Source organism: Ictidomys tridecemlineatus, chromosome 9 (assembly GCF_052094955.1).
Source record: "Ictidomys tridecemlineatus isolate mIctTri1 chromosome 9, mIctTri1.hap1, whole genome shotgun sequence".
Classification (NCBI taxonomy): Eukaryota; Metazoa; Chordata; class Mammalia; order Rodentia; family Sciuridae; genus Ictidomys; species Ictidomys tridecemlineatus.
Genome location: NC_135485.1, coordinates 82,712,234 through 82,735,572, shown reverse-complemented (window position 1 = coordinate 82,735,572; position 23,339 = coordinate 82,712,234). Strand labels below are relative to the sequence as shown.

The 23,339-nt window shown below is 45.2% G+C and overlaps 1 protein-coding gene across 6 annotated transcripts in view; it reads left to right on the top strand.

Moving 5' to 3' along the window:
* Positions 1 to 23,339, top strand: part of LOC144366847 (uncharacterized) — a 68,532-nt gene that overhangs the window by 25,835 nt on the left and 19,358 nt on the right. For 3 of the 6 annotated variants that reach the window (XM_078021694.1, XM_078021696.1, XM_078021695.1), the window contains 4 exons: positions 901 to 1,001; positions 1,168 to 1,284; positions 2,259 to 2,373; positions 4,271 to 4,642. In XM_078021694.1, coding sequence (XP_077877820.1) covers positions 901 to 1,001; positions 1,168 to 1,284; positions 2,259 to 2,373; positions 4,271 to 4,476 — 539 coding nt within the window. In that variant the 3' untranslated portion in view covers positions 4,477 to 4,642. Of the gene's footprint in view, positions 1 to 900; positions 1,002 to 1,167; positions 1,285 to 2,258; positions 2,374 to 4,270; positions 4,643 to 23,339 lie in introns of those variants that run through there. The other 3 variants (XR_013425992.1, XR_013425991.1, XM_078021697.1) reach the window with 2 other exon arrangements.

The following is a 23,339-nucleotide window of genomic DNA, read 5'->3' as shown; positions in this document are numbered from 1 at the left end:
GAACTGATTTCATCTTGGACTACTGAACAGAAGCTGCATCTGGGCAGAAGAGTGTGATAGATTTGAACTCCTCAGGATGCCCCACCATTGCCAGAGAAAGAAGGAGAAGGAGGAGGAGGAGAAAGAGACACTCCTGAGTGGGGAGAGGATCACACAATGAAGAGCAGGAGGAAGAAGAAGAAAAAGAAAGAGGTGAACAGAAGGAAGGGTGGAGGGAGATACACAAGAAGAAGAACAAGAATAAATCATGTAGGAACAAGGAAAAGACCCAGAAAGAACTACAAGAAGATGCAGGACAGAAAGAAGAGCCAGATGTAGAACAAGAACCAGAATAAAAGTACCAAGCAGACAGCTCATGATGAGAAACAAGGGGAAGGAGAGCGATCCTAGAAAACAATAGAGTTCTCCAGGGCACCACCCTGCTGAAGTTCTCTCATGTCCATGCCCAACACACCTCTGATGGATACCACCTCCCCTCCGCATATTCATCCATGAGTGGATTCATCCAGGGCAATTGGATGAATTTGCCCATTATCCAATGCTTCCCTGAATGCCCATGTGTGAGCATGGCTGCCTTGGGGAGAAAGGCCTAAGCACCAAAGCCTTTGCCAATCCTGATGCAAAGCCTAGCAGTGTCCCTTTGGCAGATCCAACCTGCACTGAGAAGTTCTGGGCCCAATGTGCTGTTTCCATTGCCAGGTGCTCTTTTGGTTTAGAATCCTGTACATCATCTTCTCCAGGGAAGAATCACTAAGGGAGTCTTTGGTGGCACTGTAGCTGGATAGGAGGGCTCTCAATTCTGGTGCCGGCTCACCCTGGCGGAGACTCTCAGGGGTTGTGGGTGTTTTGTGGTAAAATCCTTGAGTGCCACCTAACAATTCTCTCCACTTTGCTCTGCAGAAATCAAGGTCCCTGACCACTCACTCATGTATCTGTCCATGAATCCACAAATAAAATATTATTTCATCGTGAGGAAATGCCACGAGGTCACGGGAAAGGAGGTAAACACCTACCTTATTCAAGCTGTACTTGTGCTGCCATTCCACTCCCACCTGGGGAAATAAGAAGCCTGAGCAGCTGGATATATGTGCTAGAAGCCCATAGAGCCAACTGACAGGCTGGGATGGCTTTCTGTTTCTGGGTTTGCTGATGTTCCATCCCCCACAGTTCTCAGAATCAACCTGCAAGTCCTCCAGGCCGCTTTCCCACAATCAGGTGGGAGACACCTGCTTAATTCATGTCCACTTAGAAACACAAAGTCCAAAGATGGCCAAGACTGTTTTGGTAAGCCTGGGAGCAAGGGTGTCCCCTGGTGCTTACACCTGGGTGGGGAGCAGACACTGGTCCAATACCATGGACTACTCATGCCCTCTTGAATTTGGAGCTTCTGGATGATCAGGAGGATAGATGGGAATCAAGAAGGAAGAGGTCAGTGTGAAGGGCTGGAGCTGAGATGAGGGAGAGCAGCAGCTTGTCCACCACCATGTCTGAGGGATTCTGTGTGTCAGGTGGCAGCATGCAGTCCAGAAGGGCAGAGGCAGATATGGGTGACAGATGAGAATAGGCCAGGACCTAGGTTGCAGGTTCCCCTGTATGGGATGCTGGCGTCTATGGAGCAGGACACCAGTATGAGGTTCTGCATGTTCCTTGAACAAGGAGCTGAGAGGGTCTCTCTGCAGAGTCAGTATGGATGTGGAGCAAGCACACTACATGTCCTGGTAACCCAATGACCACCCTTGCCGTATGAGGTGCCCTCTTATACCCCAGCCAGCACTGAGCCTCTGGAGGCCAGGAGCTCTTGTGGCTATCTTTCATCACTCCTGTGTGTGGTCATGTTCCTGGGTCTGATTTGGACCCTGGCAATCCAGACCAAAGCCTGTAGGTTTTGTGCCTAGGCCATTCCCAATGCCGCCTGCATCCTCGGGCAGACCTGGGATCTTGGAGGCTATTGTCCCATTCCTCCCAACTTGTGGGATGTGATTGCATCTGTATGCAGGTAATGGGGTCCTTTCACTTGGAGAGAAGTGCAGCTCCACAAAGAGCAATGTCAGGTCCTGGAAGTCCTATGTACAAGGATTGGGCTAGTAGCCTATGGGAAGAGCCCACGTGATGAGCAGGAGGTCAGCCTCAGGTAGTAGGGTCATGGATGTTGCCCTTGTATTTAGAGTGGAGGTGCCTCCAGAATGCCCCTGCTCGCTGTCCTTGAGTAGTCACTTCAAGGCCCATTTCCTGAAGGCCTGTCTCCCATGCTGCTTCAGGTAACCTGCCACGATCGAGCTCCTGTCGTCATCCGCAGGGCCCTCGAGCTGCACTTGCTTACTCAGGAGAAGCCGGAGGATTATGAGCTGGGCCAAATCATCTCTCACCGTCAGAGTAAGTGGGACAATCAGATGACAGAGAACAAGGGTCAGGATGTGTACTCAGCTCAACTCTTATCACCAAAGAGTAGTCTCGGAACCCCCAAGAATGCTCCAACAGGTGTGTTGTGTTCGTGCACAAAGCCAACTGCACTTCTGCTGGAGGAAGGTCTCAAGGTCCAATGGTATACCCCAGTGGATATTTTGGCTCCTTAAAAGGTGCCTCCCCTGGACATCAACAGGCATCCAAAGCTGAAATCTTTGAGTAGTGAGGAGGAAATCCTCTTTCTAGGAGCAGTATGATTTCATGGTCTGGGATAAGAGTGGTTTCAGAGGAACATGGGAATGCATGGGCTAAAGATGGAACTGGCATTTTGTGGACTGAAGCAGTAGGATTGAAAGCCTTCTGTGTGACCAGAAAACCACTGTCTTGGCAGAGCATTGCCAGGATTCTAGCAAGCAGTAACAGGATGAAATTGGGAAGAAAACAGCCTGGGAGACAGCTTGAATCATCTGTCTTTGCATAAATTCCATGGTCTTCTGTACCAGAGTGCTTGCCAAGGAGTGATCACAATAGCCAGGTTATGATCCCTAACTAAAGTCAGATGAGGGCTTCCTGAGCACGTAGAAACAAAGCTCATCTGATAATAATGCCAGCGCTTTTTCGTTGGTTGGTTGGTTGGTTTTTGTGAGCCAAACACCACAGCAGCCATTATCCCAGCCTATGTATGCTGAAGACCACCATCCCTATGAGTTCTAGAATCACTTGTCTCCTATCTTAACCTACTGTTAGGTTAGTAGAATCAATGGAAGAGGAAGTCTGTCTGGGGCCTTGGTAGCCTAAGAAATTCATAGCAGAGATCCCCACATCCAACCCAGAAGGGATAAAGAACAGGCTCTAGGTTAGAGAAGGGCAACAGGAAACACGAGTTCAGAGGAAGAAGAAACAGGCTGTTGTATTCCCCCACTTGGGGTCATGGCACCACTGGACCATACACCATGTTGGAGGGAAGCATTCCCTTTGCTGGTCTTTGGAACCATTGTTCTCAGTTGGGCAGCATTTGGAATTTGGCCTCCATTCTCAGAAGCCTGGTTCACATGGAGGCAGGCTCCACCAATGCAGAAGCATGGCTCTAATTTGGTATCTGTGCTGGTCAGCCTGTCCTCACTGTGGCCATACTTGAGGAATCCTAGGCCTTTTCTCTGGGTTTCACAACTTTATCTTTGGTTGTGCACTGAAGCTGTCCATAAAGGTCTAGTGTGTGGCAGTGGAGAGCTACTCAGCCCTTGCCAAACAGGCATAGACTGGGAGAGAGAGAGCAAGGCTGGGAGAGAGGGAGAGAGAGAAATATGGAGAGGAGAAGGAGGACCTCTACTTGGAGAATGAGGATTCAGTGAAGCCAAAAGGGACAAGGTATTGTTGCCCAGGGCGCACCCCTGTTTATGTCTTCCTCCAAGCATGCTCAACCTTTCTTCCAGTCCTTCCCACCCCCCAGTAGTGTATTCATCTTGAATGAGAATTTCATGTTGACACCAGAGCACTCACCATCCAATGCTTCCCTCCAAACCCACCTGTGAAGATGGCTCATGTGTGGACTGAATCTTTGGCACATGAGCCTTTTGTGGGAGATTTCAGATGCAAACCCTAGTGGTGTGCTTTGGCAGATGCAAGAGGACCTGGGATGTTTTGGAGTCCAAAGCCTTTGATAGGAACCGACATTAGGTCTGTGGAAGTGCTCTGCCTAGTTCTTCCTCAGGGAGGTCTGTGGAGGCTGTCTTGTTGGTATTGGTGCTGAATTGGAGAGCTCTCAGGTGTGTGGCTCTGGCCTTTTCTGGCACAGGCTCTCAGATGTTGGGGTGTCCCAGAGAGCACCTCCTGAGCCACCTTATTGTGTACACCCCTCTCTCCCCAGAGCTGAGGATTCCAGCGCAGGCCAATGTATTTTACGCAAAGAACCCTCACACAAAACCCAACTTCGTGCTGAGGAAAAGGAGCCTCTCCCAAAAGAATGATTTGTGGATCCAGCCTCAACCTCCCTCTCGTCCTGCAAAGAAGGGTGCAACCCTCCTGAGGATGCTTGCAAAACCATTCTGCTGCTGTGTGCCTGGGCAGGACTGAGGCAGCCCAGGAATATTTACATTGATAATTATTTTCTTCAAAGTTTGAATCTATAGTTTGCCATTGTCCTTGACCTTGTTTAGTAACACAGTTGTTACTCTATCCTGTATTTGTTGTTTCCATTAATATATAATTATTTAAAAATATATATGTTTTTGTTACCTGATCTACTGTAATAATTTGAGTATACTAAATGTAGCAGTGATTTCTAAAGGACACATCCAAACCAACAGGAAGGAATGTTTCCTTGTATCAGCAAGAAGTTTGGTTTTTAGGAGTTTGGCAGATGGCATTATCTGAGTCAGTTTTCCAATGGGGGCAATGAAGTATCGGCTATCATGGTACAAACACAAACAAAGACACACAAACACATACTAGAGCACACACACACACAAACACACACTAGAGCACACACACACACACACACGAGCACACACACTCACTGAGCGATAGATACACAGATGAAGTTGGTCTCTTCTGAAATACTTTGGAGATGTGGTTCTGATTTCTCCCATTTTGGAGTATTTTCCATTACATAAGGTGTCTTGCAAATGAATCCCATGTCTGAAGAAGACATGCATGTGTACTTCACATGCCACTTTCCACATAACCAGAAGGTCATGTCATGTAATATTTTTCATGCAGCTGTGTTTTCACTGTGAACCATCCCATGAGGTCAGCTGTGGAATTTTCCACTGGTAGCATCACAATGGGGATCCACTCTTTGGATTTGGGAATATTTCTGATTTTTTTGATTCAAATTGGAATGATATCTCTATCTATCTATCTAGCTAGCTAGCTATATGATTTTTAATCAAAATTGTGCATTTGATGATAATGAATGACATGCATATAGGAATCTGTAGACTCTAGACAATGAATGAATGTCTACTGTTACCTGGACTATTCTGCAAAGTCCTGTAGCATTTGAGCTTGTGTGAGGGCTTCATAGGGTTTGCAAAATGTCCAGGTCAGATGGTCCTGCATGAGGCTGAGCTTCTAGTGGTCTCCTCCACAGCATAAGGGCCAAGAAGAAACCCACTTCCACACAGAAGATGGGATGCTACCTTATGAAGGTGATTGTAGGTGTGAGACCCTTTTGCTAGGATCCTTTTTCTATTGGGCCAGTACTGTGCTCTGAATGTGCTTGCTGAGAAGAGCTTGGAATTTCCTGACTGAAGCAGTTCATGCAAGCTGCTTCCACTTGCAGCAACAAAGTTTGTTCTCCTTGAGCACTTTGGGTTGTCCCTGGTTGAACTAGAGTGTGTCAGAAGCACTTGTAATGATTGACATTCAGGGTTTCACATTGAAGCCTCTGTGCCATCATTCAACCACTGATGGCTGCAGGTGAGGCCCCTGCCTTTCAATGAGTTTTATGAAAAAATAGGAGTTTTGGATTTCAATGAACCTTTGGAGAACTGATCTTCTCAGCATTCCCCTTGCCTCCCCAAGTTGGGTGATGTAAATTATACAGGCTTTCTTGGGAGCACACATTTCATATTGGGCTGGAATTGGACTCTGGATGTGATTGCTGAAAATAGCTGGGGAGTGGGGGAATGGAAGCCATTTGCTGCAAGCAGTTTCAATTTGCTTTGTTGATTAACTTTTTTGTAAGTAGGCTCTTGCTGTTTTTTTCTGTGTGACCAAGAAGAAAGCAAAACTGCTTCTTACAGGTGACAGGAATGCTTTCACATTGAAGCCTCTGTGCCATTGATCAAAAACAGTTCACTCATGTAGGCACCTGCACTTCAAGTGAATGTTGTAAACAAGTGTGACAAATGGATGTCAGTGAGACTTTGGAGAACTGATCTTCTCAGCTGGTACTCTTTTCCCCTGAAAGTTGGTGATGCTAGATTCAAGAGATCTCTTTCTGGCACCCTTTGTGTTTCATGTCTGAACTGTTCTCTGAAAGGGCTTGAGGAGAACAGCTTAGAAGTGCAGAAGTGAAACTGTTTGTGGAAGCAGCTTCAAGTGGCACAAGCTAACTTGTTCTCAGTGAGCACATGGGATTTTCCCTGGTTGAAGCAGTGTGAATGAGAACGGCTTTTCAGAGCTGGTAGGCATGTTTGCATTTGGCAAACTTTGCCATCTGTCACCCAGAGTTCCTTGCATGAAACCTGCATTTCCAGTGTTTTCAGAAAGGTCTGATGAGTGGGTTTTTATGGAATTTTGTGGAATTGTTCTTTTCAGCAGTCCTCATTGCCTTCTCAAAATTGGTAATCCTGGGTGCAAGGCCTCTCTTGTCAGCCAACATTGTATTTTGGGCCTGACCTCGGCTCTGAATGTGCTTGCTGAGAGTAGTTTGGGAGTGCAAAAGTAAAGCAGTCTCTCAGCAGCTTCAACATTCAGGAGCTCATTTTGTTCTCAGTGAGCACATTGGGGTTTGTCACTACTTAAACTAGCATGAAGAACCACCGCTTCTCAGAGGTGGCAGTTTCCCTCTGAAGCATCTGTACAATTGGTCAGTGCAAGTTCAATGCAGGCAGGCACTTGGATTTCAAGTGAATTCTGTGACAAGCAATTGAGCAATGGATTTCAATCCACCTTGGGGAATTGCTTTTCCCAGTGGGCCCACAGTTCTCAAAGTTGCTGAACCTAGGTCCAAGGGCTCTCTTGCTAGCACTCTTTGCATATGGGCTGAAACTGTGCTCTGAGTGTGCTTCCTGAGAATATTTTGGAAGTGCAGCATAGAAGAATTTTGTCAAGCAGCTTCCATATTAGGAAATGACATTTTTCTCATCGTGCCCATTGAGCTTTGATCCTGGCTGAAGTAGCCTTAAATCCAGTGGCTTCGGAGAGCTAGCAGGCACAGTTTCTATTGGAAACAACTGTGCTCTTGGTCAATGGTAAGTTGCTTGCTGTCAGGCACTTGCAATTTCAATGAGTTTTTAGAAGAAGGAGACCAAGTGAATACAATGAAACCTATGCAATTCATTTCCTAATTAATGTTGGTGATGCTAGACCAGAATGGACTTTTGCAATGATACTTTGTCATGATTTTGCAGGAAATGTGTTCTGAATGTGCATCCTGAGATGCATTTGTAGGGGGCAAACAGAAAAATTTTGTGCACAAAGTAGCTTTGTTCTCAGTGAACACGTGGCGGTTTTTCCCTGGTTGAACATGCAGGAAGCAGAACCTCTTGTCAGAGCTGATGGCACCGTTTCACTTGGAACCATCTTTGCACTCAGTAAAGCACAGATCATTGCAGACAGGCTCATGCAATTTCAAGATAGTTTTCAGAATCTGCTTGAGGAATGGATTCCAAAGAATCTTTGAGGAATTGATCCACCCAGCAGTCCCATGGCTTCCTATCTGAGCAAGTGCTCCGAGGTACAAGGGCTCTCCTGCTAGCACACTTCGGATACTGAGCCTGCACTGCTCTCTGAATGTGCTCGGTGAGAAGAGTGTGAAGTGCAGAAGAGAAGCAGGGTGTGCAACAGCTTCAATTGCAGGATGTAAATGTGTTTCTAGAGAGCATATTGGGATTTGGGCTTGGTTGAACTAGTAGGAATTGGAACCCCTTCTCAGAGCCAGCAGTCACGGGCTTTACTTAGAAGTTTCTGTGTCTTGTATAAAGCAGAGTTTGTTGCTCGTGGGCGCCTTCATTTCCAGTGAGTTTTCAGAAAAAAAAATGAGAAAAATATTTCAATGAAACTCGGCCATTTATCTTGTCAACCGTCCAATGTTCCACGTGAATATCGGTGATGTCCCAAGGGATCTCTGAGTAGCACAATTTGCACTTTGGGTGTAAACGTCGTCTGAACTTGCTGGCTGAGAAAAGCTTGGAAGTGCAGAACAGAAACATTTTGTGCAGGCAGCTTCCAACTGAAGGAACAGTCTTGTTCTTTGTAAGCACATTGAGGTTTGTTTCTGGTTGAAGCTGCATGAAGTGGAACCGCTTCTCAGAGCCGGCACTCTCAGTTTCTCTCTGAAGCATCTGTTCCATTGGAAATTCAGATTCCCTGCATGAAGGCTCCTGTGTTTCTATTTTGTTTTCTGAGTAAGGGGGAACCATTGATTTCAGTGAAACATTGGCAAATGGATTTTCTTCAAAGAGCAGCTTTCCTTTTTAACGTTGGTGATCAGAGCTACAAGGGTTCTCTTATAGGTACACTTTTCCTATTGGGCCTGAAGTGGGTTCTGAATGTGCTTGCTCAGGACAGCTTAGAAGTTCAGAAGTGAAGTGGTTCATCCAAGCAGCTTCCACTTTTGGCAGTAAAGTGTGTTCCCAGTGAGGAATTTGTGGCTGTCCCTGTTTGAACTAGAGTGCCGCAGAATGACTTGTAATAACTGGCAGACACAGTTTCACTTTGAAGCCTTTGTGCCATCAGTAAACCTGTTTGTTAAATGCGGGTCCCTCCATGTCATTTACCACTAAACTCATTCAAGTTCCACACGGTAGTGGTTCTTGGAATAAAAAAAAAAAATTGTAAAGTGTCTATTGAACAGGAAGCTCACACATATTGGCAAGGAAGGCTGTGCTTGAAAACTCCTCAAGCCCTCATGGGTGTCTTCAGCTGAGAGTCTGTAGCATTTCCTCCTGGGGCCTCTTTTCCAGTGATGCTGCCGCCCTGCCCTCGCCCGTTTCCCTCCCTTTCCCATCTTTCCTCTCTCTGGTCCACTCCTCAGATCCTATCCTCCCTTCAATAGGGCCTCATCCAGGAAGCCTGCCCATGTGCCTCCCACTTGATTTAAACTTCTCCAGTGCACTTATTGTCAAAGCAGGGACTCCTAGGAGAGAGGGCTCTCCATTATGCACACTGAAATTTCTCAGCAGGGAGGACTCCTCCATGCTTGGATGGCAGGGCTGCAAAAACCTGGAAGGTGGAAATAGGAGGCTTCCAGGGGGCTGGTGGTGTGCCTAGCCAGGGTGCTGGTAACTACAGTGCTTTTAATCTATGGCCCTCAAGGAGCCTTATGCTGCAGATTTGTGTACTTCTGCATCTGTATGCACACAGTTCTTCATGTGGGGAAAAAGCAGTGTTCTGAAAGTTTGCTTTATATTATACTCAACTGGTAATTTACAAACCCCACTGTCCCATCTTAGCCCAGAGCCATTCCATCAGCCCAGGGCCAGTGGGTGGTCCAGCGGTAAGTACTATGCACAGCTCCCAGGTGGCTCCAGTGTGTAGCTGAATTTGACAGCCAGTGTACTGTAGAATTTATCCTTGAGGTTAGAATTCATTGACTTCCTCTTATGTCATTTCACTGGTTCAGGATATTCCTTGTCTCTTGAACTATTCTGTGAAATCTTCAAGTTAGCAATCAGGTCATTTCTACCTTCTGATGCCACCTGGTTCAACAGCTTGTTGTTTGGAGGAGTCAGTCATGGGTAGTCCTGGGTCAAAGAGAGGGACAGAAAGACTATAATGTAGAATGGTGGTGTAGAGAGTAAAGGATGGGGCCAAAGCCCACACTGTGGTTAGGGTAGGGAAGGGATCTGAAGAGACTACCTTGAAACTGAGACCTGGCTGCAGATAACCAGGAAGCAGGGCCTGGAAATGGAAGCCATGACAGGGCTTCTGACTAGAAAGGACACATCCTTCTGGGCTGAGGTGGAGGTCCAGCCAGACAGAGGAAAACAGAAAGAATGCAGGAGAGGGGGATGGTCTAGATCACAGAGCAGCTCCGTCATCATATCTTAGAGAGTGAATTTTTTTCTTCCAGTATTTTTGGTAAGTTCATTCATGTGCATCTGAAAACACCTTGTTTGTTGGAGAGGCCTGCTCAACCACCACAGGCGATGATATCTTGGTGGATGTGCATTGTAAAAGGAAGTGAGGTTGGTGCCAATAGAGTGTGTGGGCACTCAGGCATTGGCAAGCTTGCTTTGGAGAGAGAATCCTCTAAATGTTATTGGGCTGGCTTTTGCAAGCTCTTGTGGTTTGGCTAGATGTAGAATTCTTCCACACAATTAAGCATGATGTATATTTTAGACAGCATGGTTGCTTGCGGGGCAGATTGGGGGCAAGTGCTGGGGGTCCATGTAGATCATGCTACTACTGGAGTTGGCTACCTATAATGGCAACAGCGTTTTGCTACTGCTGAGGAATATTGAACAAGTCTCTGGGCCAGTAATCCATTGCTGAACTACATCACCAACAAAAAGACATTGAGTGAGGGTGAGGACCAGAAGAGCCCGGGAACCACCTGACAGCAGCCTTGAAGTCCTAAACTCTGGTACATCATATGCCCCTACTTGGTAAGTTGTGTGAAAGAGACTTGTCCTGAATTCTTTTTACATGCCAAAATACAGCTTGTCTTTTCTCCTAAACCTATCAGGGCAGTCAGAGCAGCCAAGGAGAACCAACAACAGGGGTAAAATGGCTAGATAGACTGGGATCACTGCAAACATTTCTAGAACCTTCTTTTGTGCTCTGGCTTCCCTGAGGTTAAAGTGTAGGGAACCTGCGATCCAGATTTGTTAGCAAGTAGTTTTCTTAGGAGGTGATGCTAGAAAACTCCAGGTGGGAACAGGAAGTGATTAGGAACTGGAAGACAGGGTGTACCAGCCAGTTGTTGTCACTGAGCCACTAAGCACAGTCCTGCTAAGGAGTGCTGGGGGTCCATGTAGATCATGCTACTAATAGAAGCCTTCCTACAGAGTGAGAGAGCTGGGGTTCTCCACCCACTCCTGCTAGCCATGACGGAAAGCTGCTGCTGGCCTTCACTGTAGGCAAATGGGCCATGGTGCTGGGGGCTAGAGGTCAGCTGGAGTGTGAAGAAATGGCATAGTGCTAGACAATATCATCCAGCTTTAAATTCCCAGACTGGGATCTTTAGCAGGGCAAGGTCAGAGACTGTACTCAATGCAGCATCTACTTCTCAGCATAGTGCCAGGAACACAGCAGACCTTCATCAATACCCGTGGAATGCGCTGGCTTGCTCCCACCCTGCTCCAGGTCTCTCAGCTGCACTCTCTGCAAGTCCTGTCTGTGCTAGTGTATTCAGTTCTTGCTTCTATGTCTCGCAATTTCCTGAATCTTGTCCTCTCTCTTCACACTCCTGTGGTCACTCTGCCTTCATCCCAGGTGGCTGTCTGGTGGGGCTGTGGCAGAGAGATCTCATTACTACCAGAGATGGAGTTTTTAAACCAAATAAGACACGTGCTCTGCTGCTTAGGATTGTCTTCAGCATAACATGAGGTAGAAGGTTTGAAAGTAGGATTGTCCTCCCAATCTTAAGGCATATAATCCCTGTGTGCAGACCAGGAAGTGCCCTGGGAAGAAAGGCAGGTGTGGGTTTGGAATCAGAGACCAGCATGAGAAGAACACTTTCACTGCTTACTAGACAATGACCTTGGGCATGTCTGTAACCTCTTGGGGCCTCAGTATTTGCATATCTGAAATGGGGATAGTTGTATGACTGACTTCAGGAGGAGTGTAGAGAGACTCCTAGAAGTAGAGGAAGAAAACACACAGCATCTGTGAAGCACCCCGCCCCCATCATTAGCCTTTCCATGATTTTCTAAGCGTGTGTTGATTGACTGTTGGTTACAGCATGCCTGTAGATCTACCTGAGGTTCCGTCTAATCCACATGGACGGAAAAGCTCAGTTTTGCCCAGTTGCCACATTTGCAAGGCCACCTTCTAATAGAATCAGATCCAGGAAGCTGGGGTCCCTCTGCAGAACATACAGGATCCATAGCAAAGTTCAAGTCCCTGAGACAGAGGGCTTCTGCTGGTGTCCTCATGTCCTTGGGGGCACTGCAAATTCAGCCGCGCAACCAGCACGCTAGCCTCATACTAGAGGTTCTAAGCATAGAAGTTAACTAGTGAGATCAAAATAAACACACATAAACTCAATTTACCTTTTTTTTTCAACAGGTCTGAGACGGCTCTCCCTCTGGCTCCTGCCTCGAGCCACCGGGTGGGCAGTGAGGTTACACAAGACTATCAGGAGAGACAGAGAGCACGCCAGAGGATGGCCTTTTATTGGGGAACAAGAAATTCAGGGGAAAATTCCATCCAATGAAGGTCGAGGGGGACAGCATTCCAAGGTCAGGGTCAGTGATTGGTCTCAGGGTCAATGGTCAGTCACACCCCCACACGGATGGGCTCTCGCACCTAGAAAGGGTGGGGATTAGTTCTGACACAGTTTAGCCGGAAGGCCTCACACCCAGTCAGGGAGCTGCCCAATCACGTGCGAGAACGACTTCCCACACTGCAATGCCTTTCTCCACTGATGTTCATTGAGAGCCTGATCTAGCCCAGGCTAGGGCTCCCGGCCGAGGATGTGGCAGAGAATGAAGCACCTGCCTGGCTGGCTTGTAGGGGACTTAACAATCCAGGTCAAGACAGGAAAGTGATGGTGAAGATGAGACCAGTAGGTGACGTGTCCGAAGCTCTTGGTATGGAGCACTCTTCTAAGCACCTTAACGTAAAAACTTCCTCATCATTCAATAGTTGCAGGAGGAACAGTGCTTTTGTTGTCCATAGGTGGCAACTGAGGCACTGACAGATCAGGTCGCTTGGCCAAGGTCATGGAGATAGTACAGGGGGAAGTGTGGCTGCAAACCCTCCCATGTGGCTCCAGCTTTGGGCTCTTTATCCCCCACGGCCTGCAACCTCTTGGTCATGCTGTGGCCCCTGTGCTGAGAGCCATTACCAAGTAGGAATGACGCATCGAAATTTCCTTGCCAAGCGTACCCCATGCTGCTTAGAGGACATTCGATGGGACATTGCATGCATGCTTTAATAAGGTGACCTTGCTCAAGGACCAAGGCGGATCCGGGTTTAGAGCTGATCAGGTTTGAGGAAGTAACCTGCTCCTTGAGTTTAAGGCGTTGCCAGTTTAAGATAATGGGTTTTAGGGAAGTTGGTGGTTGAAGATTATTGCTGGGATTAGGGTGTTCCTGCTGCTTGTTCCCGTTGAGTTCTCGTGAGATTAAAATGGGATTTGGAGATAGCCTCGTGGAGTAGGTGGATTGTGCGGGAGACGGCAGAACGCGATTGCCCCTGGACCTGTGTGGAGGCGGTGTGAGAGCTGGAATAAAGAATTGCTGTTTGAACCTACAAAGTGTGGGTGCCTCCTGAATCTTGTGCCAAGCCCAGACCTTGGCACCCCTGTGACTTGTCTGTCACCAAACAGTGATTCACTACAGGGCCTTTCCTGAGTCCTCATCTACCTCAGAGTTCCTGTGTCTTGCAGAGAGTTTAATCAGATTCCTGGTCCCCATTGGAGCTCCTGGTTTTGCCAGTCTGGGGTGGGGTCTGAGAATGTGTGTTTGTAACAAGGTCTCAGGTGACCCTGAAGCTGATGGGTCTCAACACAGGTGACTTTCCCCCTCCCCTCGGGTCATTTGACAATGCCTGGAGACCTTTTGAGTTATCACAAGTCAGGGGTGTTGGTGCACAACTCAGGTAGAGGCCATGGGTGCTGCTGAATGTCTACACTGCACGGGGAAAACCTCTACAGACTAAGAAGGATATGGCCTGATGGGCCAAGGGCGCCAAGGTGAGGAACCCAGTGTGGAGTACAAGCACATGAACTTGGGTATGTGCAGATATAGCCTCGGGGCTTCTTTCAAAGTGTCTTCTGTCAGTGCAAAACGCCAGCACCTCTGAGTAGCAGTGTTTCTCACAGGCTCTGAGCAGGGATGCTGGTGCTGCTGACCAAGGGACCCCACTTTGAGTAGCAAAAGTGACATGGAGTTCTTAGGACACCATGAACTTCTCAGAAACGCAAAGTGGACATCTACTGCGTTAATTTAGAAGAAAAGAAACTCTGAGTTGGAATAATCCTCTTTGGACTCACCTAGTTGCAAGTTTGCCCTTAAAGCAGTGCTGAGACAGTGGGGCCAGGTGGGGGACAGAGCTCCACTCCTCTCCTAACCGCAGGCAGAGGCCTGCTGAAAATGAGGAGGGAGAAGAGGTGGGTGAGAACTGCCTTGCTTCAGTCCCCAAGCATCCAGTCAAGTCTATTGTCACCTGGAGTGGTGGCTTCTTCTCCAGGGCCCACGCTAGCATTGGGGTTTGCATCTGCCTGACTTTCAGTTCTGCAAATCGAAGGTGGAAACTGGCTGCTTGAGACATGGATGCTCTCTTGGGAGAGGGTATGGGAGAAATGACAGGACGCCCAGCCCTCCAGAGCCCGTACCCCTGCCCCTATGATAAATGGCAACATTAACAAGGTTTGGTTGAGAGGGTCCCCCAGATTTGTGACTTCCCATGTCCGCCAGCAGATGTCACTATGGCTGGCAGAACAGAAGGCCTTTCAAGAGTGAGCTGGGGGGAGCAGAGAGGGGAAAATATTATCAAATAGAAGGCAGAAGCCAAAACTACCCTTGGCCTAGCGGGATATAGTCCATACTATCATTTTAGGAATGGGGGACATTCTCCAATAAACCCACTATCTGGTCATGTCATTGAGGTCCAACTTCTGAGATTTAGGCAGAAATTCTCCAATGAAACACAAAGTTCCTGGCTTCTCTCAACTGAAAAAATCTCCAGGTTTTGGTTCTTGGCCTATATGTATCATGAAACATTTTCTTGAAGGAAATGAACACTTTGCACTGAATAAACATATATTTGATATAGTTTATCCTGAGACATCATATTGATGTGTTTTAAAAATTGATTCATTTTATAAATTCAGCAGCTTATTCTGAAATTCCTTTGCTATACATTTAATTTTACCTATTTTTGAATATTATTTGAAAAGATGTCATGGATGTTTTAAGTGTTAGAATTTTTTTTCGTGTGTGTGTGTGTGGTTTGGAAAAAGGGCATAAATTTGGCATTCATCAAGGGCCATGTTAACACATGCTTAACAGTAATTATAAGTCACATTTCCTTCTTTTAATCTTTCCCTGAAGATGTGCCTTCCATGTGTAATGACAAGTGTTTTCAAAGGTGACTCTCTGGACAAATCTTTGGACTCAGGTGGTCAGTGTTCCAAACTGTGCCAGAAAACACCAAATCTGATTTCACAGGCTGGGCTGTCCTTAGCTCTAGTCTCCAAAGTCATTCCCCTTCCTGGCTGTACAACCCATGAGATTTTCCAGAAAGGAAGAGCCAAGGAAGACTTTAAAGAGGACAGCCACAGGATCCTCTTTGCTCCTAGCCTCTTGAGAAAATAATAAAAACAACATCAAGCAAACACACAGTCTAGAACCTTCTTCTGTAAATAATTAGTATTTAACATATTGATATATGTGCTGTGGTCCAAATTGTATTTCATTGAGAGAGAGAGAAAGAGAGAGAGAGAGAGAGAGAGAGAGAGAGAGAGAGAGAGAGAGAGAGAGAGAGAGAATGTGTGTGTGTTTGATTCTGAAGAATCAAAGCCAGAGAACAGAGATAATTCTATTAGCTGCACCTGGATAGCACTTGGCCTCCTTTCCTAGCAGGGAAGGATCTGAAGTCAATGGCAGAGCTAGTTCGTGGTATAGCCAAGTGTCTCTGCAGCATTTTCAATGCTAGAGCATCTGTTCTGAGAATTTTAGTACAGCACCTAATTTTTTCGTCTTTGCAGCAACTTGCAAATGTGGGTGTTGAATGAGGGGTATTTATCAGAGTAGAAAAGTCATTGTTTTGGAGAAGGGGAACAAGTTAGAACAAGTGGAATTAGGGTACTTAAGACTTCAAGGAGAGACAGCAAATGCAGGGGCAGGGGTGGATATACAACAAACCTCAGAGATATTCCTTCCATCTCAGGAGGTAGCAGGACATTGGAGCAATGCCTGTGCATCCACTGCTCAGTTCCATCTTGGGGGCAGACCCAGCACTGCAAGCTGATGAGGAACAGGACATAGGAAAGCCATCTTTACTGCAGATGACACGATTGAGCATCTGGCTCATCCCAGAGAATGGGGGGAGGCAGCTGCAAGCCAGGCTTGGAGGAACCCATGAAGTACCATCAGGTGACCAATGGCCAGTTCAAAACCCTATCTTTCCTTAGAAAACTTGGAATGGAACCACCATTTGGCCCAGCTACCCCACTCCTGGATCTATAACCAAAGAACTTAATACCAGCATACTGTAGTAACGCAGCCACACCAATGTTTATACAACTCAATTCACAATAGCGAAACTGTGGAAGCAACCTAGATGTTCTGCTGTGGATACAAAAACATTGTCCTATATAAACACAATGAACTAATACTCAGCATTAAAAGAAAATATAATGATGGCATTTGCAGGTAAATGGATGGAGTTGGAGACTATCATGCTACGTGAAGTAAGCCAATCCCATAAACCCAGAGGCTGAATGTTCTCTCTGAGAACTGGATGCTGATCCAAAATAGGGGGAATGTGAGAAATGGAGAAATTTTGACCAAAGAGGAGGGAAGAGAAGGGAGGGCGCATAGGGGCAGGATAGATGGTGGAATGAGATGGACATTATTCCCCCAGGTACATGGATGAGTAACATAGGATGCAATGCTACATCGTGTCCAATTAGGTAAATGAAAAGTTGTGTTGCAATAGTGTACAATGAATCCAAATGCATTCTGCTGTCACATATACCGAATTAAAAAAAAAAAAAAACCCTATGGTAAGAGAGCTTCCAGTCCTGGAGCCCAAAGAAACAGAGGAAGCACAGAATAACACATGCCCATGACCTTGCTCATGGGGAATGGAATACAGTCACAAAATAGAGGTAGAAAAATGGTTGTGAGTGATATTTTCCTAATGACTATTAATGCAGATGGCAATTGGTTGTTGGCGTCCTGACCCACAGCAGTCATTTTACAAGCAATGCCCATCCAGCGCTCTGTCTGGGCCTTGCTCTGGGCCACCACTCTCCCTGCCTGGCCTATGTCACAGCATCCCCTTGCAGACAAGGAGAATGGCAGGCTCCTTTTCAGGGGCCCTGTCCATTTGATTTTCATTTTCATTTTGTCTAAGAAATGTCACTGACTTCTGATTTCTTACCACTCTATTTTGGGATTTAAATGTTTAATTTTAAAAAGCTCATTCTTGATATCTGAATATTCTTTCATATATCTTTAAAATATAGAACATGTTCTGTCTTTCTGAAGTAATAAGTTCATGTTTTCTAAAGTTGACTTTTACTTTTGCAGTCTCTGATTCCATCATAGTGAAATATTTGTAATTGAATCAGCTGTGAATGCAAAAGAAAGGCTAGGATGTAAAAAATGATATGCATCTTCCTCTGTGGTCTCCACCCCTTCCTATCCCACCCACTACTTTTCCACACCCAAGGTAACCATCATCCTAAATTCATGCTCATGATTTCTTTGCCTTGTGTGAAGTTTTGTTGCATCTGTAAGTATCATTGAAAATGTTTTTCCATGTTAGTTTTTAACTTCATGAATAGCATGTCATGTTGTTTCTGATGTATTAGGGCTTTTTTTGCATTTACTATTTCCCTAAAGCCCATCTGTATCATTGTACTTCACCATGATTGCTACACTGCTTACTGGCACTGGTATCATGCCAGAGTTCATGCAATTAGAGTACTTGGCCATGAACTTTGTAATATGTGTCTTCTTTATGAATGTGAAAAGTATACTCACAGGAAAATGGGATGAATTGCTGCATGAAAATTTATGACAATTCAGCTTTAGAAGATATTGCCAAATGGCAAAGTATTTGAAATAAGTTTCACCTCAACTAGTAATGTACGGGGAACCTAAGGATCCATATCTACACCAGCTATAGGTTTTCTCACGTCTCATTAGGTTTTAAATGTTGACAACTTAATAAGTGTAAAAGGATATTGCCCAAAGAATGTTCTGCTCCTCTAAACTGCATTTCATGTTGAAGTTCTCCAGGTTTTGAGGAACTTTTGCTGCTTTCATGGGAGCAGCCTCATCTGCAGCAATGGGATCTGGCTCCACATCATCTAGTGTCTGGACTCATCTGTTTTCTCCCTTTCTCTTTTCATGCAGTTCCTGGATGAGTTTTTTAAACCTTGAACTTGGGCTTGAAAAGTTGTGTTTTCTCCTTTATGAATTGAGTTTTTGCATCCTCTGGAGTGCAGAGGATGCAGGTTGGTGGGCTTATATCTGGGCACACTGGGTGGTGGCTGTTTTCTGTGTGATGCTCCTCTGTGAGCCTTTTTGTGGGGTATACTGCTGTTATGTTTGTGCAGTGTTCTCCGCTGGCTGCTTGGGGTTCTCCTCAGCCATTGCCTTCTGTGAGTTCATGTGTTTGAATGAGAATCAAGTTGACTAGCAATTCTGGGGCTTGTAGCCATGGACCATCTTAGAGGTGCTGGATCATAGGAGCTACTTCCCTGGCTTCTGTGATTTTTCCTGCCACTTGGTGCTTGATAGTCAGCCCAGCGTCCTGAGTCTGCATACTTGGAGGGCCTCACATCTGCTGGCGTTTCCCTTGGAGGCAGGAGTGCGGGGTGCAGGACTGTCCCTGGCTGCTGTGGAACATTGAGCACTGATTCCCTCTGCAGGGGCGACTTAGTAGCAGTAGCCTTGGTGTCTGACTGCAACTGTGGGCCCTGTGAATGCCAGCTCTCTGTGGGTGGTCTGTGGCATAATAGCCGCACCCTAGCTGATGAGGATCACCTGGGTATCAATATGTGACTAGGGTGGGGTGTCCGTTTACCTGCTCTTATCTGAGCTCCTGAGACTGGCAGCTTTGAACTTGTGCACCTATTTCCCTCCAGTGGGGCTTCTGTGTAGCAGTGCTAAGTGCTTGCTACCTGTGTACAAGTGCAGGACCTGTGGGTGCAGGCTGGCCAGGCATTCTGTGGTTTAGAAGCTTCTATGCTGGATCCTGCAGATCACTGGTTTTTACCATTTATCCTGAAGTGGATAGGGTGTCAATTGGCTGGCCCTCACCTGAGTCCTGTGGTGACTGTAGCACGAGGTGGGGTTAGCACTGCCTGGGAACCATTTGCTTTGGGGTCAGCTCCACCCCACTAAGGGTGTTCCATAGCCTTCATCCAGCAAGGATCCCTCAATGAGTTCCTTTTAGAAAGATTACTGAGAAAACCCATTTCAGAGGCATTACCTTGGGTTTTATTTGTAATTCCTTATACATAGGCATAAGTTGGATTTATTTAATTGCTTCTGTGGAGGCTGACTAGCTGTAGATTCTATATAAAATGTCTTACCTTTCTGGCATGGTTTTCAGCTCACAGTTGGGGCAAAATTTTTTGATCTCCTTCACTGTCTTTGCTGCTGCTGACCCATTTTATCTTGGTCTGATTTTCTTTCCAAGTAGTCTCCATGTTTCTAAATGCAGTTTTTTTCCCCAGTAACATCAATTATTTCCTTTCCATCCCTTAATATAGATTATCTCCTTGGAAGACAGAGAGGGAATGGTAAAATTCTGAATTTGGGTAATAATTTTCAAAGTGATCTAGCAATAGTCAACTTAATCATATTCACCAGGACATGATTTCAGCCTGATTTCTTATTTTTTAATAACATGAGGCTCATAGTCAGAAGTGAAGCTTAATTATAGAAAAATTTGAAGATTTATATTTCTGTGTATCTTAGGTTTATAGTCTATGACATTCTCTACTGGAAAAAGAGCAGGAGATATTTGAATGTGAAATAACGTTAAGGTCTAAAAAGGGAGGAGGGTATTTTAGTGTGGGCAATGATGTCTGCAAAGAGGAAAGTGTTGAAAAACAAGAATTCATATTAAGGGTATAGAATCATAAAAAAGTATTGAATTTTAATGAGATCTTTAAACCACTGACCAGTCAAGAAGTGAAAAGGTTACCTTTCTCAACTTTGGGAGTGTAAACTGGTTCAATCTACTTTGCCTTTGTTCAATATCTGGTCATGCTGTATGTAAATATATAGCACTGTGACCCAGGAATTTCCTACTTTGGTTTATACCCAGGAAAACTGGATATAAACTCCCAAGGCAACATGGTCGCAATAATCAGAGTGGCATTGAGGGTAGGGCAAAGTCTTGGAATCAGCCTAACCACCTAGCAATAGGGGAATAGATATCTAAATAAATTATGATTTATGATAAAACCAAGAGAGAAGCGGGTTTATTCTACTCATTTCTGAAATGTTAAACTGCAGTGAAAGAACCAGGACTCTGTTTGAACATGGATGAATATGCCAGACATAGTGTCCAACAGAAAAAGAAATTTGGGGAAGAATATGTATCTATAGTATGATGATTTAAATCTGTAAGCTTGGTTATAATAAGTATCAAAACTACATGGGAATGAGAATCACAAATATCAGACAGAAGGAAAAGGAATGCTCTCTGAGATGGTATCCATTGGCTTCCCCTTGTGCTGGTGATATCTTAAGCAGTGGGTACATGAGTGTTGCATTTTTTTCTCTCTCTGTTTTGTATTATATGCAAAAATGTTCCTCTGACTAAGGATTCCTTATATCTGACATTGTGTCCGTGTGCATTTTTTCACTAATTGGAATAATCAAGATTTTTCCCATTTTGATGTAAACATGACCTGGACAGCTTTATTGACTCATAAATTAGTCATTGTTTAGTATTCCATAAGCCCAAATGTCTGGGGACTTAGTACATGTGTCCAGAAATCTTTGCTTTCCAGATAGTGCTGGAAAATGTGCACTCTGGATGTGTCTTATCCAAATGAGGCTAACTTAAAAGCCTGAGAATTAGCATGACTCTATAGAAAGAAGAAAGCATCCACTGCATAACACTCCAGGGACAGGAAATGTCTATGGGATTTTTTTTTCTTAATCCTCTGCAAATGGACTTTGGTTTTCCAGATTTAATCCCTATAGGTGACTCCAAGTGGTTGGGAGGATCTGGTGATTCAGAATTATTGCATCCTTTGTGTCCAGCAGGGGGACCCATAATCTAGCAAACCTATGTAAAATCTTGGTACTTGCCTCCAGTCTATTGGATTTTTTGTTGTTGTTGTAGTCATTTGCTGTTCCCCACTGTCACCTAAGCAGCCAATAAGAACAACTGATAGAGATAAAGTTTATTGGGGTCACATGGCTTCAGAGGACTCAGTCCCTACTTAGATGGCTGACTCGATTTCTCTGGAGTGGGGCAGCTCATCATGGAGGAGAGCCCAGCAGAGAATAGCTGCTCAGCGCATAGTAGGATCAGGAAGCAAAGAGAAGTGGGAAGGGGACATGTGTTCAACACATTCTGCCAGGGCACAGCCCCAGTAACCCTGCTCCTCTAGTAGTATCCCACCTGCCTAGAGTTACTACCCTGTCATTCCAACTAGGATGAACTCTTTAGGTCAGAGCTCTCACAATCCAATCACTTCACTTCTGAAATTTGTGGTGTTAACATAGAAGCTTTGTGTGTGTGTGTCCATCTGTTACAATTCTTCATACCCGAATTGTAACAGATGGACATCAGAAAAATGTTTATTAAGCCACATGCTCACATGGGACATAATATGTATTAGAATGTGCAATGAACACACAAACTGACCAGCCTTTTGTCTTTTTCCTAACTCTCCTCTAGTGCAGTACATATACAAGTTAAGCATTGATTAAACCCTGAAACTTACAGGTCTCCTGGTCCTCTCAGTTTCACTTATTTTTAGTTACTCATGTCCCTTCAATATTTTCTCTCCCTGACCTAGGAGGTGTATTTTCCTCTCATGCTAATGAGGCCTCTTCCCTCTGCCTGCCCTGATCTCAGTTCCCTCACCCCTTTTCCCGAAGACCTGAGTTAGCATAGGCATAAATAGCAGATCATCAGGCTTGGCTTATGAGTCACAGTTGCTTGACAGTCCTGGTCTGATCATTGCCTGCCATCTGAGTCTGGCTTCTGATGCATGCACTGTCTCTACAAGCTGTGATTTTTGCCTAATAATTTTTTCTTGAAATCTGGACATGATGTACTTGTTAAAAGAATTCAGATACATAGGCCTTGAGTAATGTGTGGGTAAGATGTCGAAGAAAGGGAATTTTCTGTGGTCCTGGGATTATAACTTAGTGTTTTGGAGAGCATGTGTGTGGGATTCTGATCATCCTCAGTGAAATTTACTTCCTCCTCCACCCTTCCCTTAGGTTGTAGAGGACTAAGTTAGAGGGGATTCATGTTTAGAATTTCTTTTCCTCCACATGGAAGGTTAGAGGGGTTCATAATCTCCCTTCCCCCCATGCCAGCCTGTACAGCCTGAAGTTGCAGTTTTCCTCTTCTCCAGGTCATTTGGGCCCTGAGAATGAGTTTTTATTTCTCTTTCATGAGATTTAAGTTCCAATTATTATGACATATACTTCTTTTTTATTTTTATTTATTTTTTATTTTTAAAATATTTAATTGATTTTATTTTTTAAACAACGAGAGAGTGGAATGCATTACAACATTACAATTCTTATTACACACATAGAGCACAATTTTTCATATCTCTGTTTGTATATAAAGTATGTTCACACCGATTCATGTCTTCGTACATGTCCTTTGGATAATGATGTCTATCACATTCCACCATCATTGCTGTCCCCATCATTCCACATCACCCTGTGCCCTCTCTTCCCCTCTCACCCGTCTGCCCTGTCCAGAGTTGGCCTATTCTTTTCATTGTGTTCACCAATAGCCAGGAGGCAGGTGGCCTTGTGATTCCATTCATTCAAACCCAAATCAATGGGAGACTGGTTTGTGACTCAGGGAGAGGCTACTGCCTGGCTGGCCAAGGGTATTGGGCATTGAGACCACTGTGTGAAGAATAAGTGGTCAGAGGCCTCTGTTGTCTTTTTCTGGTTCCCTGTTGCATATCATCTGACCAAGCCTAGGAAGTCGAAGGTATAATTTTGAGGAAGAATAAAAGAGATTCCTTCAATTATTTTATTGTAATCCCTAGTACCTTTCCCTGTGTCATATTAAAACATCCAGCTAACATATATTATTCATGTTCATTTTTCTCATCAGTACAATGTAATTTTCACAAGAAAAGAGTTTGATTGTGTTCATTGCCTTAAACTGTACCTTGAAGATTGCCAAGTACACAACGA